Below are 25,958 nucleotides of genomic sequence, written 5' to 3'. Positions count from 1 at the left end.
TATAGAGATGTACTGTGTATACTGCAGTGTGTGTGTGTGTGTGTGTGTTTTATGTATAGAGATGTACTGTGTTTACTGCAATGTGTGTGTGTGTGTGTGTGTGTTTTATGTATAGAGATGTACTGTGTATACTGCAATGTGTGTGTGTGTGTGTGTGTTTTATGTATAGAGATGTACTGTGTATACTGCAATGTGTGTGTGTGTGTTTTATGTATAGAGATGTACTGTGTATACTGCAATGTGTGTGTGTGTGTGTGTGTTTTATGTATAGAGATGTACTGTGTTTACTGCAATGTGTGTGTGTGTGTGTGTGTGTGTGTTTTATGTATAGAGATGTACTGTGTTTACTGCAATGTGTGTGTGTGTGTTTTATGTATAGAGATGTACTGTGTATACTGCAATGTGTGTGTGTGTGTGTTTTATGTATAGAGATGTACTGTGTATACTGCAATGTGTGTGTGTGTGTGTGCGTGTGTGTTTTATGTATAGAGATGTACTGTGTATACTGCAATGTGTGTGTGTGTGTGTTTTATGTATAGAGATGTACTGTGTATACTGCAATGTGTGTGTGTGTGTGTTTTATGTATAGAGATGTACTGTGTATACTGCAATGTGTGTGTGTGTGTGTGTGTGTGTGTTTTATGTATAGAGATGTACTGTGTTTACTGCAATGTGTGTGTGTGTGTGTGTGTGTTTTATGTATAGAGATGTACTGTGTATACTGCAATGTGTGTGTGTGTGTTTTATGTATAGAGATGTACTGTGTTTACTGCAATGTGTGTGTGTGTGTGTGTGTGTGTGTGTTTTATGTATAGAGATGTACTGTGTTTACTGCAATGTGTGTGTGTGTGTGTGTGTGTGTGTGTGTTTTATGTATAGAGATGTACTGTGTTTACTGCAATGTGTGTGTGTGTGTGTGTGTGTTTTATGTATAGAGATGTACTGTGTTTACTGCAATGTGTGTGTGTGTGTGTGTTTTATGTATAGAGATGTACTGTGTATACTGCAATGTGTGTGTGTGTGTGTGCGTGTGTGTTTTATGTATAGAGATGTACTGTGTATACTGCAATGTGTGTGTGTGTGTGTGTGTTTTATGTATAGAGATGTACTGTGTATACTGCAATGTGTGTGTGTGTGTTTTATGTATAGAGATGTACTGTGTTTACTGCAATGTGTGTGTGTGTGTGTGTTTTATGTATAGAGATGTACTGTGTATACTGCAATGTGTGTGTGTGTGTGTGTGTGTGTTTTATGTATAGAGATGTACTGTGTTTACTGCAATGTGTGTGTGTGTGTGTGTGTTTTATGTATAGAGATGTACTGTGTATACTGCAATGTGTGTGTGTGTGTGTTTTATGTATAGAGATGTACTGTGTTTACTGCAATGTGTGTGTGTGTGTGTGTGTGTGTGTGTGTTTTATGTATAGAGATGTACTGTGTTTACTGCAATGTGTGTGTGTGTGTGTGTGTGTGTGTGTGTGTTTTATGTATAGAGATGTACTGTGTTTACTGCAATGTGTGTGTGTGTGTTTTATGTATAGAGATGTACTGTGTATACTGCAGTGTGTGTGTGTTATGTATAGAGATGTACTGTGTATACTGCATTGTGTGTGTGTGTGTTTTATGTATAGAGATGTACTGTGTATACTGCAATGTGTGTGTGTGTGTGTGTGTGTGTGTTTTATGTATAGAGATGTACTGTGTATACTGCATTGTGTGTGTGTGTGTGTTATGTATAGAGATGTACTGTGTATACTGCATTGTGTGTGTGTGTGTGTGTGTGTGTGTGTGTGTTTTATGTATAGAGATGTACTGTGTATACTGCATTGTGTGTGTGTGTGTGTGTGTGTTTTATGTATAGAGATGTACTGTGTATACTGCATTGTGTGTGTGTGTGTGTTATGTATAGAGATGTACTGTGTATACTGCAATGTGTGTGTGTGTGTGTGTTTTATGTATAGAGATGTACTGTGTATACTGCATTGTGTGTGTGTGTGTGTTATGTATAGAGATGTACTGTGTATACTGCAATGTGTGTGTGTGTGTGTGTGTGTTTTATGTATAGAGATGTACTGTGTATACTGCATTGTGTGTGTGTGTGTGTTATGTATAGAGATGTACTGTGTATACTGCATTGTGTGTGTGTGTGTGTTATGTATAGAGATGTACTGTGTATACTGCATTGTGTGTGTGTGTGTGTGTGTGTGTGTGTTTTATGTATAGAGATGTACTGTGTATACTGCAATGTGTGTGTGTGTGTGTGTGTGTTTTATGTATAGAGATGTACTGTGTATACTGCAGTGTGTGTGTGTGTGTTTTATGTATAGAGATGTACTGTGTATACTGCAATGTGTGTGTGTGTGTGTGTGTGTTTTATGTATAGAGATGTACTGTGTATACTGCATTGTGTGTGTGTGTGTGTTATGTATAGAGATGTACTGTGTATACTGCAATGTGGGTGTGTTTGTGTGTGTTATGTATAGAGATGTACTGTGTATATTGCAGTGTGTGTGTGTGTGTGTGTTTTATGTATAGAGATGTACTGTGTTTACTGCAATGTGTGTGTGTGTGTGTGTGTGTGTTTTATGTATAGAGATGTACTGTGTATACTGCATTGTGTGTGTGTGTGTGTGTGTGTGTGTGTTATGTATAGAGATGTACTGTGTATATTGCAGTGTGTGTGTGTGTGTGTGTGTTTTATGTATAGAGATGTACTGTGTTTACTGCATTGTGTGTGTGTGTGTGTGTGTTTTATGTATAGAGATGTACTGTGTTTACTGCAATGTGTGTGTGTATGTGTGTGTTTTATGTATAGAGATGTACTGTGTATACTGCAATGTGTGTGTGTGTGTGTGTGTGTTTTATGTATAGAGATGTACTGTGTATACTGCAATGTGTGTGTGTGTGTGTGTGTGTGTGTGTGTGTGTGTATGTTATGTATAGAGATGTACTGTGTTTACTGCAATGTGTGTGTGTGTGTGTGTGTTTTATGTATAGAGATGTACTGTGTATACTGCAATGTGTGTGTGTGTGTGTGTGTGTTTTATGTATAGAGATGTACTGTGTATACTGCAATGTGTGTGTGTGTGTGTGTTTTATGTATAGAGATGTACTGTGTTTACTGCAATGTGTGTGTGTGTGTGTGTGTGTTTTATGTATAGAGATGTACTGTGTATACTGCAATGTGTGTGTGTGTGTGTGTGTTTTATGTATAGAGATGTACTGTGTATACTGCAATGTGTCTGTGTGTGTGTTTTATGTATAGAGATGTACTGTGTATACTGCAGTGTGTGTGTGTGTGTGTGTGTGTGTGTGTGTGTGTGTTTTATGTATAGAGATGTACTGTGTTTACTGCAATGTGTGTGTGTGTGTTTTATGTATAGAGATGTACTGTGTATACTGCAGTGTGTGTGTGTGTGTGTTTTATGTATAGAGATGTACTGTGTATTCTGCAGTGTGTGTGTGTGTGTGTGTGTGTGTGTGTGTGTGTGTTTTATGTATAGAGATGTACTGTGTGTACTGCAATGTGTGTGTGTGTGTGTGTGTTTTATGTATAGAGATGTACTGTGTTTACTGCAATGTGTGTGTGTGTGTGTGTTTTATGTATAGAGATGTACTGTGTATACTGCAATGTGTGTGTGTGTGTGTGTGTGTGTGTGTGTGTGTTTTATGTATAGAGATGTACTGTGTTTACTGCAATGTGTGTGTGTGTGTGTGTGTGTTTTATGTATAGAGATGTACTGTGTATACTGCAATGTGTGTGTGTGTGTGTTTTATGTATAGAGATGTGCTGTGTTTACTGCAATGTGTGTGTGTGTGTGTGTGTGTGTGTGTGTTTTATGTATAGAGATGTACTGTGTTTACTGCAATGTGTGTGTGTGTGTTTTATGTATAGAGATGTACTGTGTATACTGCAGTGTGTGTGTGTTATGTATAGAGATGTACTGTGTATATTGCAGTGTGTGTGTGTGTGTGTGTTTTATGTATAGAGATGTACTGTGTATACTGCATTGTGTGTGTGTGTGTGTGTTTTATGTATAGAGATGTACTGTGTATACTGCAATGTGTGTGTGTGTGTGTGTGTGTGTTTTATGTATAGAGATGTACTGTGTATATTGCAGTGTGTGTGTGTGTGTGTGTGTGTTATGTATAGAGATGTACTGTGTATATTGCAGTGTGTGTGTGTGTGTGTGTGTTTTATGTATAGAGATGTACTGTGTATACTGCATTGTGTGTGTGTGTGTGTGTGTTTTATGTATAGAGATGTACTGTGTATACTGCATTGTGTGTGTGTGTGTGTGTGTGTGTGTATGTTATGTATAGAGATGTACTGTGTATACTGCATTGTGTGTGTGTGTGTGTGTGTGTTATGTATAGAGATGTACTGTGTATATTGCAGTGTGTATGTGTGTGTGTGTGTGTGTTTTATGTATAGAGATGTACTGTGTATACTGCATTGTGTGTGTGTGTGTGTGTGTGTGTTATGTATAGAGATGTACTGTGTATATTGCAGTGTGTGTGTGTGTGTGTATGTTATGTATAGAGATGTAATGTATATACTGCAGAGTGTGTGTGTGTTTGTATGAGAGTAAGATGTGTGTAGACATGGTGTACAGGTGTGTGTGTTATCTATAGAGATGTGCTGTATATACTGCAGAGTGTGTGTGTGTGTGTGTGTGTGTAGTGTATAAATGGATGAATTGTAGGGTTTAAGGATTGAAAGAAGGCGTTTAAGGCACCTCATGTTAAATGTTAATGAAGGTGGTCCGCTGTTGCCTGGCTACCGACAGGGACCGTATCATCACGTCCCAACCAGACGAGTCTCTCTCTCTCTCTCTCTCTCTCTTACTCTTTCTCCATACACTTATATATCAGGCTAGCCTCTTCCACATACACACACACACCTTTTCTCCTGTTTTTGCGTATTGTCTTCATCAGTTTGTTGGTTTGTGTGTGTGTGTGTGTGTGTTTGTGTGAGAGGCTGAGTGTGTGAGTGTGTGCTGAGACATGGAGACACTCAGCTGGTTTTGCAGGACAGAAGACGGCATGAAGGTAGGAGGTTATGCAGCTGCTAATACACACACACACACACGGAGAGAGAGATGAGTGTGTAATGTTTTTTCATCCCTATCAGCATCTGGTGTGATGTTGATCACTACTTAGCCAGGAAGGCTATGCTAGCGTCACGCTGGGATGTTTATATTGTAGGCCTAGCTTACTGTGTGTGTGTGTGAACATCATCACTGAATGAGGAGTGAACAAACACTGCAGAGATTCTCATTCATTCCAATTCACACGATTGTTAGCTTCGACTAAAATTTAAATGCTCTCTCTCTCTCTCTCTCTCTCTCTCTCTCTCTCTCTCTCACACACACACACACACACACAGGCTCCATTATAGTGCACTGAAGTGTCATTTTTAAGCCTTTTTTTTTTTTACACCTAGTAGCTCATTTTATGTTCAAAAATAAAAACTCACTACCTGTTACATGTACGAAACACGTAACATGTGTTTTGTACACAATAATTTCATGTTTCCAAGATGAACGTGTTTAAATGGTGTTGTACTTGCACGAAATTCAACAACCTCACATTTATTAGATCCAATCATGAGGAGATCTTGTCACTATGCGAAACCAGAAATATCAAAGCGAGCACGGCGAGAAGACATCGCGAGAAAAGTTTGTTGTTTGCTCTTGTGTATGCTTTATACCAGAGCTACCCAAGAGAGCTGAAATACACCTCTGAAGCTCTGCAGAAGATTATTATGGAGCTAGACGGAAACAAATTATGTGCAAAAGCACAAGCTCTCAAAACACTGCTTTCTCTTTAGTGACTTCATTGAAAAATCATTACTAGAAAAAAATGGACGATGTTTTTGTTAACTTTTTCATTTTTGGGAGTTCACCAGCACACTTAACTACATGTGCAAATATTATAGGGAATGCAAATACAAAGACAGGGTCCTGTTTCCCAACAGCGTCTTGCGTAGTTTTTAAAGAGTTTGTCATTTAAAAAGTGGCACAAACTGTTCCTTATTCTTGTGTTTTCACAAGCAAATGCCAATGTAAAATCTTGTTATACTATTTCGACACGCAATTTTATGGCAACCTGTCTCGCATTATCTGTTAACTGTTAACGCGTTAACTGTTCACATTTGTTAAAGTCCATCATGTTGGTATTTATTTATTTATTTGGTGTGTGTTTATTTATTGGGGGTTTAAGACACTCATTTTTTATTTCATATTTTGTATGATTATTACTTATTTATCGTGTTTATATTTTGTACATTTTCTCAAATTGAGACCTCATTTGTTTGTAAGTTGCTGCTGGTGTCAGACACTACATATAGTCTAAATATAGTCTTAGTTTAATCCTGTTTGTCGGATGTTTCCTTCCTTCACAGAAGTCTGCTGACCAGGGCTCTTCGAATCCAGTCATCGCTGGCCAGTGTCCAGCACAGTTTCGAATTCACCGACAGCTTAACACACACACTGTAGCTGGTAATTAGTTGAATCAGCTGGCCTGTCTGGATTTTGAAGATCCCTGCTGCAGATAGTTTCACTTAAAAATATTTACTTTTTCTTTACATTATAGTTACTCTTTGAATGAACTGAATTAAAGCATGGAAAGAATTTCCATGTGATTAAATGGCTTTCTTTCCCCATTTAGTGGGGAGTGGTGCTGGCTTAGTGGTTAGAATGATGATCGGTTGTGAGTTGGAGTCCCAGGTCCACCAAGATACCACTGCTGGACCCCTGAGGCCCTTTATCCTTTATTGCTCACATGTATAAAATGAGATTAAAATGTAAGTCGCTCTGGATAGAGCGTCTGCTAAAATGCAGAAATTTAGGCAGCTAAAATTTAGGCAATTCTGTTGTGCCAACTAAATTTACCTGGGTTGGATCAACTTCATTTACAACTGTAAAATTTGTTGTAGCAATTCTATTCATTTAAGTCGGATCAACCTTAATATGTTGATTCAACACTATTGAATTATGTCGGACCCAACTGTAGTAAATAAGTTAAATTAATTAAGTTGACTGAACATAAGCACATGATTTTGGGCCAACAAAATTCATTAATGCTCAAAGAAAGCCTTTAATTTACGTGGAAATTTTTTCCATGATATAATTAAGGTTGTTCAAAGAGTTATTTTTGTGAGTGTTGATGCTGATGTGGAGCATCAGAACGGAGCGTTCTGTTGAACATTCCAGTGATTTCAATAGTCATTGGTCATAAATTTTACTTCTTGATACCTTCACACTCTTAATAAGCAAAAAAAAAAAAGCGTGTCCCCCTTGTATATAGTATAGTTTTACAATTGTCGACTTGTGGGCGTGGCCTGTCTAGCATTCATTTCTTTTTCGGTGTGAGAATTGGTTGTTTGGTGTACATGCCAAGCCTCGTACTAGCTTCAGTGGCAGTTTTTTGTGAGTTTTTTGTGATTGTTGCTAATTTTTGCAGCTTTTATTCAGTTTTTTGTGGAAAACTGCTTGAATTGATAAAATCAGGAGCACAGGATTGTTCTTTTAATCTCTTAGCACTGAAGACACACGTGTAATGACTTTCTGTGAGAGTTGTACTCATGCTCCACGCACGTGAACACGTGTTGTGATGATGTCACGCGACACTTTCAGAACAAATCTGTGTTATTTTGGAAAAAAAAATCACAAGCTTCTCTGAATATCGTGGAGTTTGCGTTGATTTTCTAAGATCGCAAAATGGCAAAAAAAAAAGCTAACAGCATTAGCCAAATAAACACAATGATACCAGAGTCAACTACGATCCATGCTAAGTGAAGTTAAATAGGCTTTATTTTGTCACATATATATTACTGCACAGTGAAATTCTTTCTTCGCATATCCTGTACTTAGAGGGTTGTGGTCAGAACGCAGGGTCAGCCATGATGCAGTGCCCCTGTAGCAGGAAAGGGTTAAGGGCCTTGCTTAAGGGCCCAAAGGTGGCAACTTGGCAGTGCTGGGGCTTGAACCCTGATGGAGGCGTTGGTGGTATAGTGATTAGGCGTTGGTGGTATAGTGATTAGGCGTTGGTGGTATAGTGATTAGACGTTGGTGGCATAGTGATTAGGCGTTGGTGGTATAGCGATTAGGCGTTGGTGGTATAGCGATTAGGCGTTGGTGGTATAGCGATTAGGCGTTGGTGGTATAGCGATTAGACGTTGGTGGTATAGCGATTAGGCGTTGGTGGTATAGCGATTAGGCGTTGGTGGTATAGCGATTAGGCGTTGGTGGTATAGCGATTAGGCGTTGGTGGTATAGCGATTAGGCGTTGGTGGTATAGCGATTAGGCGTTGGTGGTATAGCGATTAGGCGTTGGTGGTATAGCGATTAGGCGTTGGTGGTATAGCGATTAGGCGTTGGTGGTATAGCGATTAGGCGTTGGTGGTATAGGGATTAGGCGTTGGTGGTATAGCGATTAGGCGTTGGTGGTATAGCGATTAGGCGTTGGTGGTATAGCGATTAGGCGTTGGTGGTATAGGGATTAGGCGTTGGTGGTATAGCGATTAGGCGTTGGTGGTATAGCGATTAGGCGTTGGTGGTATAGCGATTAGGCGTTGGTGGTATAGCGATTAGGCGTTGGTGGTATAGGGATTAGGCGTTGGTGGTATAGCGATTAGGCGTTGGTGGTATAGGGATTAGGCGTTGGTGGTATAGCGATTAGGCATTGGTGGTATAGCGATTAGGCGTTGGTGGTATAGCGATTAGGCGTTGGTGGTATAGCGATTAGGCGTTGGTGGTATAGCGATTAGGCGTTGGTGGTATAGCGATTAGGCGTTGGTGGTATAGTGGTGAGCACAGCCACCTTCTAAGCAGTTGACCCGGGTTTGATCCCGAAAATTGAATTAGTTCAATTCAATTTTATTTGTTTATTTAACAATTTTATTTATTTTAACAGTGCAGTTTGTCTGAAAGCAGCTTTACAGAGCTCTTAGATTAATATTAGACTTATTTAAATTTATTTGTGTTGATCCCTCATGAGCTAGCCTGAGGTGAAGAAAAACTCCCTTAGATGGTAAGAGGAAGAAACCTTGAGAGGAACCAGACTCAGAAGAGAACCTTATCCTCATCTGGGTGACACCAGAGTGTGATTATAAATAATTGTAAACACCGGAGAGTAATTATGAATTATGTCCTTTCTACAGTCATATACAGTCAGTTGGAGTTGTGTAACCAGGAGCTCCTGAGCAACTAATAAATTAGCTCAACATTTACATTTCTGTCATTTGGCAGCTCTTATCCTTCATTTTACACCACCGAGGGTTAGGGGCCTTGCTCAGGGGCCCAGCAGCGGCAGCTTGATGAACTTGGGATTCAAACCCACAACCTTCCAATACCTTAATCACTAAGCTACCACATCCCCATTCATTATACTTCATTATAGATTCAACACCAACTCCTCCATGCTAAAGCTGAAGCCTTCAGATGCTCAATGATGGAGATACAGCGTATGTAGAATGTTATTTTGTGTATTGATTAGGAGGGTGTTATCCTCCTGGGGTTCTCATAGGGATTGGCATCTTCTCACTGAAGGTCTGAAATTTTCATGAAGTGAAACACAACTGGAGCTGGTACAATCTATGGGACTCAGGATGGACAGAAAAAGAAAAGCATGTGGAGAGGAATTAGTGTAGCTGCTTTTCATAATATTAGCAAGCACTAGATGATAGCTCAAGGTTCTAGGATGTATTATGTGTATGTCTGGTTAAAGAGATATGTCTTTAATCTACGTTTAAACTGGGAGAGCTGTGTTGTAGATTTCTCCAGATGACTCTGTTGCTTGTTTGCTTCCAGGTAAAGATGTCTCAGGTGAAGCAGGTGGGACTGCTAGCTGCAGGATGCCAGCCCTGGAATAAAGATGTGTGTGCGGCAAGTGGAGACAGGTTCGCTTACTGCGCTACGCTCGCTATATACGTCTACCAGGTAAGAAACATATATTAACATCATCCACTATACACCATTTAACAACCTAGCTTAAGTTTCATTAAACCTTTTACTTTAACAAGGGGATAAATCTTTCAAGGATGTTTTTCTTGATGAGTGACAGTAGGAAAGTTAGGCTAGCTCAGACTAGCTAGGATTGTATTAGCCAGTCAAAATAAAAATACACAAAGCTAGAAGAAAAATGTTAGCATACATTATTGTCACAAATATTACTTATTTTAATAAATATGTTTTAAGTGTGTAGTTTTCCAACCACAAAAAATGACAGTTAGCATACCTAGCATATAGATAAGTATATTTTGTTTTGTTTTATTTTTGTGCAGCAAACAGTACAAAAAAGTACATATTGCTATAAAATTTACATTTAAGTGATATGATTAATATTAAGATTAATATATATATATAAGATATTATGATTTGATATTTTTACTTATTAATTGATTAATGGTGTGAGCAGCCATGTTAATGTCTTTTTTGGGTTTTTTTTAATAGGAATTCCAACTTGAAGGAGTTTTTCCTAGTTGGAAATTCAAGATAAAAGCTCAGGGAAATCTAAAAAAAATATATAAAAAATCCTACTTTTACCTATCAGTCCAAATGACCACGGCACTCTCGTCTCCTTAACGAGTGTCCGAGCGAATAGGGCGCGGTTAATCTGAGCATTTTTTAATGAAGATTCATTTCCTCTGCTGTTAAAAGGAAGGGGGAAATGAGTCCGGTCCACACCGTCCGGTCAACTGGCTCTGAAATAATTTGTTTATGTGTTGTAAAAGATGCCATCACTTATATTTCACTGCACATTTTGTCATGAGAAAAGTTTGTTCAGTGTTCCTACTATTAGTTTCCTTGAAGTGTTTTTTTTTTGATGTCATACAAAGAGAACAGGAAAAGGACCAAGCCAAGAAATTACACAAAGCTGCAAAACGTCATCATGCTTTCTCTTGTTTAACAATAAAAATGGACAATATGACTGTCCATGTTGATGACTGAATGCCTTTGTCCTGTCTCTCTCCACAGTGGAGGTTAATATGAAGCTCATATGAAAGTAGACACTCAGGACTTTAAGAATTTGTGGTGTTTCAGAAGGATTTCTGTTTTTCTCTAGACTACTAGGGGTGATAGATTCATAGAAAAGTTCTAGGTTAGTTTTTTCTACACAAATGTTTCTATCTTCAAAGTAAATGTTGATCTCAAACCCATTTCTGCTCTCTGAGATGCTCCAAGTGCTTGTTCATCTAAAAAGCAGCTGAAATTTGATCTTCAACCAGTAAAATTCTGTGTAAGGTTCTCCAACAGAGGGAAAAACACACGTCTAAAACATACTGAAAGCCGACAGACTCATTATAGATCAGACTCACAACCTGAACATCAAAATGTCCCATAAGTTCATTCCCATTTCTTTGGTAACAACACACCAATAGCTTCTCAGACTCGTTTTTTCTTTACTACACTTTCTTCGCTGTCTCTTCAGCTGGACCACAGATACAACGAGTTCAAGCTGCGTGCCATCATGTCCGAGCACAAGAAGACCATCACGGCCATCTCATGGTGTCCACACAACCCTGAGGTGTTCGCCAGCGCCAGTGCAGATAACCTGCTGATCATCTGGAACGTGGCCGAGCAGAAGGCAGTCGCTCGCCTCGACAACACTAAAGGCACACGCACGCACACACACACACACACATATTTACACACCCACACGGCACACTCTTCCTCTCACATCTTAATCTTGTACTGATTTATTGCTTTTATGAACATGTGTCTAAGCATACACCGATCATGCATAACATTATGACCACCTGACCAATATTGTGTTGGTCAACCTTTTGCTGACAAAACAGCCCTGACCCATCAAGGTATGGACTCCACTACATCCCTGAAGGTGTGCTGTGATATCTGGCACCAAGATGTTAGCAGCAGATCATTTAAGTCCTGTAAGGTGTAAGGTGGGGCATCCATGGGAATACTTAAAGGATATTTACAGGACCTAAAGAATACTTTTGATAAATACTGACCCCTGCAGACCGGGAACACCCCACAAGAGCTGCAGTTTTGGAGATGCTCTGATCCAGTGGTCTAGCCATTACAATTTGGCCTTTGGTCAAACTCGCTCAAATCCTTACGCTTGTCCATTTTTCCTGCTTCTAACATCAACTTTGAGGACAAAATGTTGACTTGCTGCCTAATATATCCCACCCACTAACAGGTGCCATGATGAGGAGATACTCAGTCTTATTCACTTCACCTCATAAAGTTATGCCTGATCGGTGTAAATTAGCAGATAACTGTATAAAAGCCACAACAAAAATAAAACTACATATTTTAGATGGTAAGAATATTTTCATTTAATACAGCAAACTGAATTGTATCATAATAAGAAAATGATGTCAGTTTACATCACTGCATTGTGTAACGATGTCCTGATCTTCTGTGTTATGATTACTTTATTAAGTACATCACTATTCTTTTCATACACGGTACATTGCCTCCATGTTGTGTAGTGTAGTTAAGTGTGTTAGTGTTTTTCTGACCATCATGTCCTGTTCCATGCAGGAATCCCCGCTTCGATAAGCTGGTGCTGGAATACGAGCGATAGCGTAGCGTTCGTCTCACACCGCGGCCCGCTGTATGTGTGGGTCATTTCCGGGCCGGACTCTGGTGTCACTGTACACAAAGAGGCTCACAGTTTCTTGTCAGATATTTGTCTGTTTCGCTGGCATCCTGTGAAAAAGGGCAAAGTGGTGTTTGGACACACAGACGGGAGTCTGTCCATCTTTCAGCCAGGTGCTGTGAACCTCAATTTTTCACAATTTTATACAAAATCTCTTTATATATTTATATCAATTTATATCAATTAAATCAAATTATTTAAAATCATGTCTTAAAGCCTGCCTGTACATTCTGATATCTGGTCATGATCATGACGTGTCATAATCATAATATTTGTGATTTTTGTATATATATATACACTATATTGCCAAAAGTATTCGCTCACCCATTCAAATAATCAGAATCAGGTGTTCCAATCACTTCCATGGCCACAGGTGTATAAAATCAAGCACCTAGGCATGCAGACTGTTTTTACAAACATTTGTGAAAGAATGGGTCGCTCTCAGGAGCTCAGTGAATTCCAGCGTGGAACTGTGATAGGATGCCACCTGTGCAACAAATCCAGTCGTGAAATTTCCTCGCTCCTAAATATTCCACAGTCAACTGTCAGCTGTATTATAAGAACGTGGAAGTGTTTGGGAACGACAGCAACTCAGCCACGAAGTGGTAGGCCACGTAAACTGACGGAGCGGGGTCAGCGGATGCTGAGGCGCATAGTGCGAAGAGGTCGCCAACTTTCTGCAGAGTCAATCGCTACAGACCTCCAAACTTCATGTGGCCTTCAGATTAGCTCAAGAACAGTGCGCAGAGAGCTTCATGGAATGGGTTTCCATGGCCGAGCAGCTGCATCCAAGCCATACATCACCAAGTGCAATGCAAAGCGTCGGATGCAGTGGTGTAAAGCACGCAGGCACTGGACTCTAGAGCAGTGGAGACGCGTTCTCTGGAGTGACGAATCGCGCTTCTCCATCTGGCAATCTGATGGACGAGTCTGGGTTTGGCGGTTGCCAGGAGAACGGTACTTGTCTGACTGCATTGTGCCAAGTGTAAAGTTTGGTGGAGGGGGGATTATGGTGTGGGGTTGTTTTTCAGGAGCTGGGCTTGGCCCCTTAGTTCCAGTGAAAGGAACTCTGAATGCTTCAGCATACCAAGACATTTTGGACAATTCCATGCTCCCAACTTTGTGGGAACAGTTTGGAGCTGGCCCCTTCCTCTTCCAACATGACTGTGCACCAGTGCACAAAGCAAGGTCCATAAAGACATGGATGACAGAGTCTGGTGTGGATGAACTTGACTGGCCTGCACAGAGTCCTGACCTCAACCTGATAGAACACCTTTGGGATGAATTAGAGCGGAGACTGAGAGCCAGGCCTTTTCGTCCAACATCAGTGTGTGACCTCACAAATGCACTTCTGGAAGAATGGTCAAAAATTCCCATAAACACACTCCTAAACCTTGTGGACAGCCTTCCCAGAAGAGTTGAAGCTGTTATAGCTGCAAAGGGTGGACCGACGTCATATTGAACCCTATGGATTAGGAATGGGATGTCACTTAAGTTCATATGCGAGTCAAGGCAGGTGAGCGAATACTTTTGGCAATATAGTGTATATATACACTACTAGTCAAAAGTTTGGACACTCCTTCTAATTCCATGGTCTTTCCTGATGTTTATTTCTTTCTACATTGTAAAACAATGCTGAAGGCGGCCGAAATCCACAATAATGTCCTTTGAACAGTTGATATTGAGATATGTCTGCTACTGATGCTCTGTAAAGCCTTCATAACACCTCTAATCTGAGGTGCTGTTAATTGGTGATTTCTGAGGCTGGTCACTCTAAATGAACTTCTCCTCTGCAGCAGAGGTAAGTTTTGGTCTTGCTTTACTGGGATGGTCTTCATGTGAGCCAGTTTCATCATGGTGCTTGATGGGTTTTGCAAATGCACTTGACAATACTGTTCTTGCAAGAACTATTCCAGAACACCTGACCTTCGTGTCTTAAAATAACAACTGACTGTTTTTTGTTGTCGTTACATATGGATTACTGAAGTCCATGTGTGTTATTTCATAGTTTTGAAATCTCCAGTATTGTTCTAGAACGTAGAAAATAAATCCCTAAACAAAAAACATTGAATTAAAAGGTGCGTCCAAACTTTTGACTGGTAGTGTGTCTGTATATATATATATATATATATATATATATATATATATACACACACTACCAGTCAAAAGTTTGGACGCACCTTTTAATTCAATGTTTTTTGTATATATATATGTGTGTGTGTTTGTGTGTGTGTGTGTGTGTGTGTGTGTGTGTGTGTGTGTGTGTGTAAAAAAATTTTTTTCATTTATTTCCTGATTTTTTACGTATTTATTATAAAAGTCTTTCTTACTTATTTATGGATTATTTAAATCGATATATTTTATATAGTAACTAAGAATCTCAATGTCATAAAGCTTTAATCCAAATTCTACATGTTTTTAGATTTACAAACCTCGCTAACTGTGTAAATGTCGTGTCCAGGTTCGAAGAATCAGAAGCATGTCCTGCGTCCGGAGTCTCTGGAAGGAACGGATGAGGAGGATCCAGTCACTGCGTTGGAGTGGGATCCTCTGAGTACTGACTACCTGCTGGTGGCTAACATGCACAATGGCATCAGGCTGCTGGACTCGGACTCTCTGTCGTGTGTGACGGCGTTCAGTTTACCGAGCGCTGCTGCATCTGTACAGTGCCTGGCATGGGTACCTACTGCCCCGGGGATGTTCATTACAGGAGGTGAGAAAGAAACACACACACAAACAAAATACTAGTGATTTCTCCAACACATTGCAAACATTACTGTTGCTATCAATCTTTACAGTTTATGTCTCTTTGCTACTAATAATCTCGCACCTTACACATCTGTTCTTTTTATTTGTTCCAATTTTTACCCAAATATTTATTGGCAATTATACATACACTAACTGGTTCATGACTTTTTATTCAGTTCAGCTATAATACAAGCTTTTGTGTCAATTGTGGTGTATGCTGGCAGATAAATAAAGACACGGCACACTGATCTGGTCACCACTAGGCAGACTTATCACAATAATAATAATAATAATAATAATAATAATAACCAATAGTACATACATTACACTTTCCTCCCTCACTAGATTAACCATACTAGGAAATAATAAAGATATCACTATAACTTACTGTATAACATTTACAGTTAGTATTACTTTTTTTTTAAATTTATTTATTTATTTATTACCAAGCTACAAATCAAGCCTTTGAGGAGGTTTTCTACATCTCTCAGGATAGCGTCTCTGCACACCTGGTTGAGGCACAGGTTCAACAGGAATTGTCACATCTGGTTTGTCATTGTGCGGTCCAGAATTGTTCACGTTAACTGGGGTAGCGCTGGTGGTCTCAACAGCATCATTGTCCTTGTCATTTGGATCAGGAACAACTAATGGTAAGGATTTTGTCTGACGATCCACCAGCTGATCTGCCTGGCGTCTCCGTGTGTTATCTCCAACCTTTACTGTGTACGTCAAAAGGTCCGGTTCTAGTAGTGATGGTACCTGATTGCCACTTTTCCAGTCTGTAGTCACGTGCTAAGACTTCTTGTCCTATGTGGAAGTTTCTTGTTGGTCTGTCGTTCATGTGCACAAATTGTTTGTTTTCCACATCACGTCGAACATTGGGTTTGATGAGATCCAAGTGAGATCTTAAATTTCTCTTGAGGAACATCATCGCTGGTGTTTGGCCTGTTGTGGAGTGTGTGGCATTTCTATACATGAAAAGGAACTCGTCTATTTTGTGTTGAAGCGAGATGTTGTCATTGTCCAGTGCTTTTATTGCTTTCTTAAGAGTCTGTACAAATCTTTCTGCCAAGCCATTAGTGGCAGGATGATATGGTCCAGAAGTGATGTGCTTAATTCCATTCTGCTTCATGAATTTCTGAAACTCATCTGAGACGAACTGTCATCCATTATCAGTGCATATTTGTTCTGGCAGCCCGTTCCTGGAGAATATTGTTCTCAGCACAGAAACAGTCTTTTCAGATGTGGTCGTCTTCATCTGAACAACTACAGGCCTGAAGTTAACTTAGAATGTGCATCCACTGCCATCAAGAACATTGAGTCTTTGAATGGTCCAGCAAAGTCAACATGCACTCTTCTCCATGGTGTTGATGGCCATTCCCAGGGGTGCAGAGGAGCTAATGGCGGAGAGTTCTGGGTCCTTTGACATACTGGACAAGCCTTTGTCCGATCCTCAATCTGTTTGTCAATTCCTGGCCACCACATATAACTACGGGCAAGGTTTTTCATTTTTACAGTACCCAAATGTCCTTCATGCAGTGCTTCTAACATCTTACTGCGCAATTTGGAGGGAATGACAACTCGTAATCCGCACATCAGAGTTCCTTGACACACAGAAAGCTGTTCTCTCCTCGCCATGAATGCTGGATACAGTGAGTTCCCTTGAGCCGGCCAACCGTGTACAGTGATTTCATAGACCTTACACAATGTTGGGTCATTACGGGTTTCTCTCCGAATAATAGCATTTGTCACTGGTAACTGACTCATGATTGAGGTGTGAAACATGTCAGCTGGAGCCATAGCCTTTGACTTTACTGACAACTTTAGTGGAAGACGTAACAAGCCGTCAGTTTGGTGCCTTTGTACTCAATATCATATTGGTGAGCACCCAAGAAGAGTGACCAACGCTGTAGCCGTGCCGAGGCCATTGCTGAGACACCCTTCCGAACATTAAAGATCGAGACCAAGGGCTGATGGTCTGTGATCAGGGTAAACCGTTGACCATACAGATAATGATGGAATTTTTTTATACCCCACACAAGACTGAGCGCTTCACGGTCTATTTGCGGGTAATTACGTTCTGCTGGTGTTAGTGATCTAGATGTGAAGGCTATCGGTTTTTCTGTGCCATCTAGGAACATGTGTGACAGCGCTTCACCAATTCCATATGGCAATGTGTCGCATGCCAACCTGATGGGCATGGAGGGGTTGAAGTGTGCCAGCACTACATCTGAAGTTATGAGCTTCTTGGTCTTTTGGAAAGCTTGTTCACAACTGTCTGACCACTTCCACTGTGACCTTGTTTGCAACAATGTGTTCAAAGGATGCAGTACCGTGGACAGGTTTGGAAGAAATTTGTGATAATAGTTTACTAGTCCAAGAAATGATCAGAGTTGAGACATGTTCTGTGGATGTGGTGCATTTAACACAGCTTCAATTTTGTCCCGCGACTTGTATAGACCATCTTTGTCTATCACATGACCACAGTAAGAAATTCGAGACTTGAAGAACTCACATTTTTCTTTGTTGGTTCTTAATCCATACTCACACAATCTTGTCAGCACCCCTTGTAAGTTTTGTAGGTGATCTGTATCATTCTTCCCCATCACAATGATATCGTCCAGGTAACACTGTGTTCCCGGGATACCCTGCAATACCTGGTCCATCGCTCTCTGCCACAAAGCAGGAGCTGAGGCAATTCCAAAAACAAGGCGGTTGTACTGATATAGACCTTTATGTGTGTTTATGGTCAAGAATTTATTGTTCATCCATCTCCATTTGGAGGTACACTTGGGCAAGATCAATTTTTGAGAAATGTTCTCCACCAGACAAGGATGCAAAAATGTCTTCAATGCGTGGCAGGGGATATTGTACTGCATGTAGAACTGGATTAATAGTCACTTTAATCTCCCCGAAAATACGCACATCTCCTGTCTTTCCCTTTTTAATCACTGGGACTATGGGTGTTGCCCTTTCGCTCCATTCAACTTTTGTCAGAATTCCCATTTTTTCCAAATTATCCAGCTCTGCTTCCACCTTAGGACGTATGGCATATGGGACTGAGCGAGCTTTAAGGAATTTTGGTGAAGTGTCTTCTTTTCGTTCCAGATTCGCTTTTATTCCCTTAAGAGTTCCTATTCCTTTCCGAAACACCGGTTCTGCATTTTCTATAATTTGTGCTAAAGACCTTTGTGTCTCTTTCTTTGTTACTTGCTGGGACACATCGAGGTTTTTTATTGCATGGCAGTCCAGAGGTATTTTTCTCAGCCATTCACGTCTAAACAATGCAGGCCCTCCATTTTCCAACACATACAAGTCCAACTGTTGCTGATTTTCTTTGTACTTTACAGTCACTGGTAATTTCCCTTTCGGAGACACTTTTTCACCAGTATAAGTCTTTAATATCACTGATGTGTCTTGCAGAGGTATTTTTGAGAACAGTCGTTGGTAATCGGCTGCTGAGATGACTGATAAGGCTGATCCAGTGTCCAACTCCATTTTGAGTTTAACTCCTGACACTTCTGGTGTGAGCCAAATGACTCTACGGTCTGTTTCTTTAATACTGTACAATTCTAAACATGAAAGATCATCTGTATCTGAACTTGTGCCTGCTTCATTTTCAGTTACTTGATGTACAGTGGCTGATTTACGTTTTACTTTGTGTATTCTGTCTTTCGGTATCTTCTGTTTATCTGTTTTGCGTACTCTTTCGATGTGCCCCTTTTCATGGCATTTTCTGCACTCTTTATCCTTAAACCAGCAGTTATTTACATCATGAGACATTTTTCCACAGCGATAGCATTTCTGTTTTCTTTCTGGTTTCAATGACAGTTTATTTGTTGCACATTCCATTGATTTTTGTTGCAATTCTAATGCATCTTTTGTGGCAGTCTCCATGGATATTGCTATGGTCAGTGCACGTTCGAGTGTCAAGTCTTTTTCCGTCACAAGTCTTTTTTGTGTGCTTTCATTGAGCATTCCACACACAAGCCTCAATGCATCTGCCAGTCCAGCTCCGAATTTACAATGTTCTGACAATCAGTGCAGCTCAGCTATGTATTCAGAAATGCTTTCTCCTTTAGCTTGGTTACGCTTATGGAATCTGAATCTTTCCACAATTACTAGGGGTTTGGGGTTCGAATGTTCATTTAAAATGTCCACTATCTGCTGGAACGTTTTATCCTCTGGCTTTTCAGGGGTTAACAAACTACGGAGCAGTCCATATGTCTTAGCTCCCATCACGCTCACTTTCTTACCATCTGCAACAGCATTAGCCTCACAGTATAACTCCACTCTTTCCACATAAGTTCCCCAATCCTCAGCATTACTGTCAAACGCGGTGATAGTTCCAATCATTGACATTTTTGCTAGTCTGCAGCTTAGCTTTACGCGTTAATGGGCTTTTCCCCCTCTCTCTTTCATGTGACTCGCGCACTCTTTCTTCTCCTACTTTCCGTGTTTCCCGTCCATGCAGGTCTCTTTTTTTTCGCATCTGTGGATGTTTCCGACTCTCGTCGCCAATTTTGTGGTATATGCTGGCAGATAAATAAAGACACGCCACACTGATCTGCCGCACAACTCGCGTTAGCATTTTTACTGAACTGTTTTTATACTATTTCCATATTTGTGTGCTTAATGTGTTGGTCATTCACACAGAACGTGTTTTCTTCCTAATTCCTTTTCTGTTATTTTTTCATGGATGTGTTTGACCGCTGCGCGCGAATCTTTTGCAGCCCCTCGCGCGTCTCATGTTCAAATCGTTTCTCCTTTTCCAAGCAGCGCAGCTCATCGATGTCACTCACAGAACATTGGACCAATCAGAAGGCCCCAGAGGCGGGGCACGCGTTGCAAGCCTTGTTTACGGTAGCAGGTTGTCATGGCAACTTCATGGCACATAATGAGACCTTCGCGTTCTGTACTGCGCTTTTAAACTGTGGAAGTATAACAGTGCCAAAATTCTTGAAAGCAAAATAGCATATTGAATCACATGAACTGAATAAAAACTTGAAGTTTGCATTTTTCTGCTTTGTATTTACAAAAAAAAATACAATCTCCATTATTTTTCAACCTCACAAATTCAGGTGGAAAAAATGCAGGTGGAAAAAATTCAGGTATTAAAATTCAGGTGGAAAAAATACGAGCCTTTAAATTAACTTCCGGGCTATTACTGGAAGAGCAATGGATTGCCGATGTCTCAGTGCACTTAAAAGTGTACATCCTGCTCCCTGTACAGTTCACTTGGAGGGGAATCACTCTGCCGATTGGAACACGGCTCTTGTAATGAACCTGCAGGAGAAACGGATCTGAGTGAGAGCACAGAGATTGCGGGCTGTGAATTCTGTGTGAATGCTTTATTCTGTGTGAGTGCTTTATTCTGTGTGAATGCTTTATTCTGTGTGAGTGCTTTATTCTGTGTGAGTGCTTTATTGTGTGTGAATGCTTTATTCTGTGTGAGTGCTTTATCTGCAGGCTTACAGTGTCCGGTGTTTATTGCGTAAAGAGCTCTGCGTTACTCCTCCACAATGTAGATGATAAACAGCGTTAATAGTTGCAGTGCAAGACCGTTAAGTACTGTCCAATTAAAACAGTTTGGTCAAAATAAACAAACAATATTTGTTTTTAATCAGTATTTGTTACCAATTAAAAATAATGCAATGGAAAATTTGTTGCTGTTTAATAGCATTTCAAATTCCTGAATGTTGTTTGTTTTGCTGTGTGTGCAGACTCCCAGGTTGGAGTGTTGAGAGTGTGGAACGTATCGAGGACGACGCCGCTGGACAATTTCAAACTGAAGAAGACCGGATTCCACGCTCTCCACGTCTTAAACTCTCCACCAGCAAAGAAAGGTCTGATTGATCAGCTGTCATGTGGTAGATGCTGAAATGTTTATGTGATATTTCAGAGGTTGCAGCATTGTATGTGATGTTTTTTGCATTAGTATGAAGGCGGATAAGTAAGGCGGATATTGGCCGGCAATGTTCCACATCAAGACAAAGGAAGTACAATGGTCACTGGCTGCTACCAGACTTACTGGAGACCTTTTGTGGCACAGATTTTCTGTTTAAGGATGTTGCTCCCTCAGCGCTTGGCCAGGACTTTTGTTTCAAAATTACGCTGTAGCTATCTTGCTCAAAAAAAACATAATACACACGAATGACAGGTTTGAATACAAAATAAAACAAACAAAAACTCTCTCTCACTTGATTGGCTAGAGAAGGACTGTCGGTTGTGAACCAGTGGACCAATGGAGACTTTTATCCCGCCCCTTAATCTGCATAAAATCTGCATCAACTTGTGATTTTTGGAAACACAACAAGCAACTTGGAAAAAAGAAAACAAAACTGAAGCGTGAATAATGAGTAAATTAAATAACGAGTAAAAAATAGCAGAAAGAACCAGCATCCGAGTAAAGTAGGCACGGAAAATAAAATTTTGTTTTTAATTCCTAGTATTTCAAGTTCTTTTTTGGTTTGTTTGTATTCAATTCTGTAATTCGCTTGTTTTTTTTTTTTTAATGAGCACGATATTTATGGTGCCATAAACACACTGCTGAATGACTTTGAATAACTTTTTCAGAAACGTATATTTATAGACAGCTTAGTTAGATTTACATTTAGTTTTTAGTGTAAGAAAAAACGGAATAAACAGAACTTTGCCATCTCTAAATGAATTGTGTAGTTCAGTTTTTGTCCTATTAGAGTTGCCATACAATCTGAAGTGTTTTTTAATATAGTGTATAGATGAATGTGCTGATAAAGAAGATGATGTAGGAAAACACAGGAGTCATTATCTGAGAAAGAGAATTTTTTTGCGCTCTGTCTCCATCTCTAGCTAGCTCAGCTTCCCCATCCAAGAACCACTACACATCATCTACGAGTGAGGCGGTTCCTCCTCCGACTCTGTCACAGAACCAGGCGTTCTCTCTGCCCCCTGGACATGCCGTCTGCTGCTTCATGGACGGAGGAGTCGGCCTTTATGACATGGGGGCAAAGAAGTGGGACTTCCTCCGAGATCTGGTAAGAAAAGGGCGCTAATCAATTCTTGTTTTCAGAACGACACTTGAACCTCTAGGTGTTACGGCTCTGTGTCTGTGTCATTTTCAGGGTCATGTAGAAACCATATTTGACTGTAAGTTTAAGCCGGACGACCCGAACCTGCTCGCTACGGCCTCCTTTGATGGGACAATCAAAGTGTGGGACATTAACACTTTAACAGCGGTGTACACGTCTCCTGGCAATGAAGGAGTCATTTACTCCCTCTCCTGGGCTCCAGGTCAGGAGATTAGTTTACTTTAATCATTTAAAATATTTTATTTCTTGTAATGTTATTAGTTTACACAGCTACCGAATTAATAACAATAAATATAAATTCAGATATGGTTTTATTCAGTATTTCAAATGATTATTATTATTATGATTATTATTTATAATAATAATATTATTAGTAGTAGTATAAATGAATAATAAAATAGTAAGAATACAACTCTATTTTTATTTATTTATTTAATTTCTGTCATTTTTTTTTTTTTAAATTCCGCAAAAAGTGCCAGTGGTTTTATTAGTTAATTAATTGATTAATTAATTGATTGATTGCTTGATTAATTAATTAATTAATTATTTTTTAAATTTGTGATTTGTAATAACCTGCTGTTCTGAAAGCTAGACGTTTATGTAGAGTTTGTTTTTAGTGTTTAATATTTATTCCATACTGCCACCTAAAACTTTATTCTATACTGCCGTCTAAAGGTGACCTGAACTGCATAGCAGGAGCCACGTCCAGGAACGGAGCTTTCATCTGGGACGTAAAAAAGGGCAAAATGATCACGAGATTTAATGAGGTACGGAAAGAACTTCCTAACTATGTGGTGTTTAAAAACACAAGGCATCATTACGATATTAATATATCCTTAGCTGATATTAATATATCCTAAGCCCCCTTAGCTGAGACTAACACATACTGATGTGTGTGTATGTGTGTGTGTGTTTGCAGCATGGAAAGAATGGTATCTTCTGCATCGCATGGAGCCACAAAGATTCCAAACGTATCGCCACCTGCAGTGGAGACGGGTTCTGGTACGTTTGTGATTTTGCTGCTTGGTGTCATTAGAATTTGCTCATTAAGTTCATGAGTTTTCTTCATCACTCGTTTTTTTTTTTTTAAATTATTTTCTGTTTTCAGTATCATCAGAACCATCGATGGTAAAGTGCTGCATAAATATAAGCACCCTGCAGCCGTGTTTGGGTGTGACTGGAGTCAGAATAACAAGTGAGTATCTCTGTGTCTGTCTGTCTGTCTGTCTGTCTGTCTGTCTGTCTGCCCACCTGCCTATCTGTGTGCCTGTCTGTCTATCTGTCTGTCTGTCTGCCTGTCTACCTCTTTGTTTGTCTCTCTGCCTCTCTGTTTTTCTGTCTGTCTTACTGCCTGCCTGTCTGTCTATCTGCCTGCCTTCCTCTCTGTCTGTATGTCTGTATGTCTGGTTATCTCATCTCTTATTATCTCATCTTCTTCTTCTCTCTCTCTGTCTCTCTCTCTCTCTCTCTCTCTCTCTCTCTCTCTCTCTCTCTCTCTCTCTCTCTCTGTCTCTCCCTCTCTCTCTCTCATTCTCTGTTTCAGAGACATGATTGCGACCGGATGTGAGGATAAAAACGTCAGAGTTTATTACTTGGCCACGAGCTCAGATCAGCCACTAAAGGTTTTTACCGGACACACAGCCAAAGTGTTTCACGTACGTTGGTCTCCTCTCAGAGAGGGCATCCTGTGCAGCGGCTCAGACGACGGGTAACTTATATTTATATCATCACAGCATTTTGTGTGATTTTGTCAGCAGTTGATTAGTTTTCTATAACAACACGTCTCAATATGAGTTATTCTTTTTATGCCACAGCTAATTTTCTGTTTGTATTTATATTAAATAAAGGGAATTATAAAACAAAGAAAACACAGTTTGTTTTTTCTGAGAAATTGCAGTGTCCTGAAGATGTCAGCTTTACCCCAGACTCAGGATAAATTTATAATAAAAATCTCCTCACAGAGAACAATTACACATTTTTAAAATTCTGTTTATGTAAAGTGATGACTGTGCATTTCCTTGTTACTATGAAAACAAAAACCTGAGATTTGCAGTTACATTACTGTGTGTCTGTGTGTTGCAGGACGGTGCGTATTTGGGACTACACGCAGGATGCCTGCATTAACGTTCTGAGTGGACACACCGCTCCAGTGCGTGGTCTGATGTGGAACTCTGAGGTACCGTACCTGCTAACCTCGGGCAGTTGGGACTACACCATCCGCGTGTGGGACACCAGGGACGGCACCTGTCTGGACACCGTCTATGACCACGGAGCCGATGTCTATGGTTCTGCACACAATCCATACAGTGGAGATCATGCATTAAAAGCATCTTCAGTATTGCTACTTAAACTTTAGTTCTTACATGGTGTGTGTGTATGTATGTAACACTGACCATAGGTCTGACGTGCCACCCGAGTCGCCCGTTCACCATGGCGTCCTGCTCCAGGGACTCGACTGTGCGTCTGTGGTCGCTCACTCCTCTCATTGCCCCGCTTCTAATCAACATCCTGACCGAACACAGCTGGGACGACATCATCGGAAACACGGGTAAATCTGATAATAACCAGTCTGCAATCAAAAAATACAAAAAAAACAGAACAGCAGGTCATATACAAAGGCAACAAACAGGTGCAGATAATAAGATTTGGTATGAGTTGATAACAGAACGGACCAGGTAAGCGGGACTGCCGTTGATCTCTGTGGGTGGCAGTGGTTCCTTAGTGCCCATGTTTGAGCCGGTCTGAGGAGACTGGTGTGGAACGAGGGAAAGATTCAGTAGTTGGTGGGCAGTTCCAAGAGATATGTTATGGGGTTGATCTGTTGGACTATCTTGAATGTTCCGATGTACCTGGGGCTCAGTTTGCGGCAAGGGAGCTTGAGGCGGAGATTTGTGGTGGTCAGTCAAACCCTCTGTCCTGATAGTTAAGTCCCCGATAGTCAATACAGGGTCTAAATCCGCTGTCCTTTTTCTCCACAAAGGAAAATCCAGAGGCAGCGGGTGAGGTGGAAGGTTGGATGAAGCTGTCAGACAGAGCTTCCTCGATATATTCCTCCATGGCCCTTGTTTTTGGAGCAGAGAAGGGGTAAATGTGGCCTGTGGGGGGGTGTAGTGTTCGACTGCACAGTCCCATGGGCAATGTGGTAACTGAAAACCTCTTTGAGATGATTATATTTCTAAGGGATGGGAGCCATTCTGGATGGTTCAGGGCTCTCAATGGAGGTGTTGTGGCAAGGCACGTTGAAAAAATGTTGAAAACATTGGTCTTTGTATTGAGGGGACCATTGATATATGTGGATCATGATCTTTGAGCCAGGGGAATCCCAGAAGGATTTGGTTAGCAGGTAAAGATGTGACGAATAAAACAATTTCTACTACATGGAAGAGGACAATCTGTAGAGTGATGGGAATGGTTTGCTGTGTGATGATACCATTCCTGATGGGTTGGTTCTCAGTGATCTTGAGTGGGATGGTGCAGCTAATTGTAGGGATCTGGAGTTGGTTG

At 40.4% G+C, this 25,958-nt stretch overlaps 1 protein-coding gene across 7 annotated transcripts in view; it reads left to right on the top strand.

The window, feature by feature from the left end:
- wdr17 (WD repeat domain 17) overlaps window positions 1-25,958 on the top strand; it is a 158,002-nt gene that overhangs the window by 19,153 nt on the left and 112,891 nt on the right. For 2 of the 7 annotated variants that reach the window (XR_009204368.1, XM_058386689.1), the window contains exons 1-14: window positions 4,654-5,052; window positions 9,816-9,944; window positions 11,437-11,620; window positions 12,519-12,749; window positions 15,098-15,349; window positions 21,108-21,230; window positions 22,216-22,400; window positions 22,488-22,656; window positions 23,130-23,221; window positions 23,374-23,456; window positions 23,563-23,649; window positions 23,998-24,162; window positions 24,537-24,739; window positions 24,853-25,002. Coding sequence is in view for 6 of the 7 variants with exons in the window: in XM_058386689.1 (XP_058242672.1) it covers window positions 5,008-5,052; window positions 9,816-9,944; window positions 11,437-11,620; window positions 12,519-12,749; window positions 15,098-15,349; window positions 21,108-21,230; window positions 22,216-22,400; window positions 22,488-22,656; window positions 23,130-23,221; window positions 23,374-23,456; window positions 23,563-23,649; window positions 23,998-24,162; window positions 24,537-24,739; window positions 24,853-25,002 (2,098 nt within the window). In the remaining variant the exon portion in view is untranslated. Of the gene's footprint in view, window positions 1-4,653; window positions 5,053-9,815; window positions 9,945-11,436; window positions 11,621-12,518; window positions 12,750-15,097; window positions 15,350-21,107; window positions 21,231-22,215; window positions 22,401-22,487; window positions 22,657-23,129; window positions 23,222-23,373; window positions 23,457-23,562; window positions 23,650-23,997; window positions 24,163-24,536; window positions 24,740-24,852; window positions 25,003-25,958 lie in introns of those variants that run through there. The other 5 variants (XM_058386685.1, XM_058386686.1, XM_058386684.1 and 2 more) reach the window with 4 other exon arrangements.

Source organism: Hemibagrus wyckioides, linkage group LG03 (genome assembly GCF_019097595.1).
Source record: "Hemibagrus wyckioides isolate EC202008001 linkage group LG03, SWU_Hwy_1.0, whole genome shotgun sequence".
In the NCBI taxonomy this organism is placed as follows: Eukaryota; Metazoa; Chordata; class Actinopteri; order Siluriformes; family Bagridae; genus Hemibagrus; species Hemibagrus wyckioides.
The sequence above is the reverse complement of the archived record's forward strand: the minus strand, read 5'-3'. Positions and strand labels throughout refer to the sequence as shown.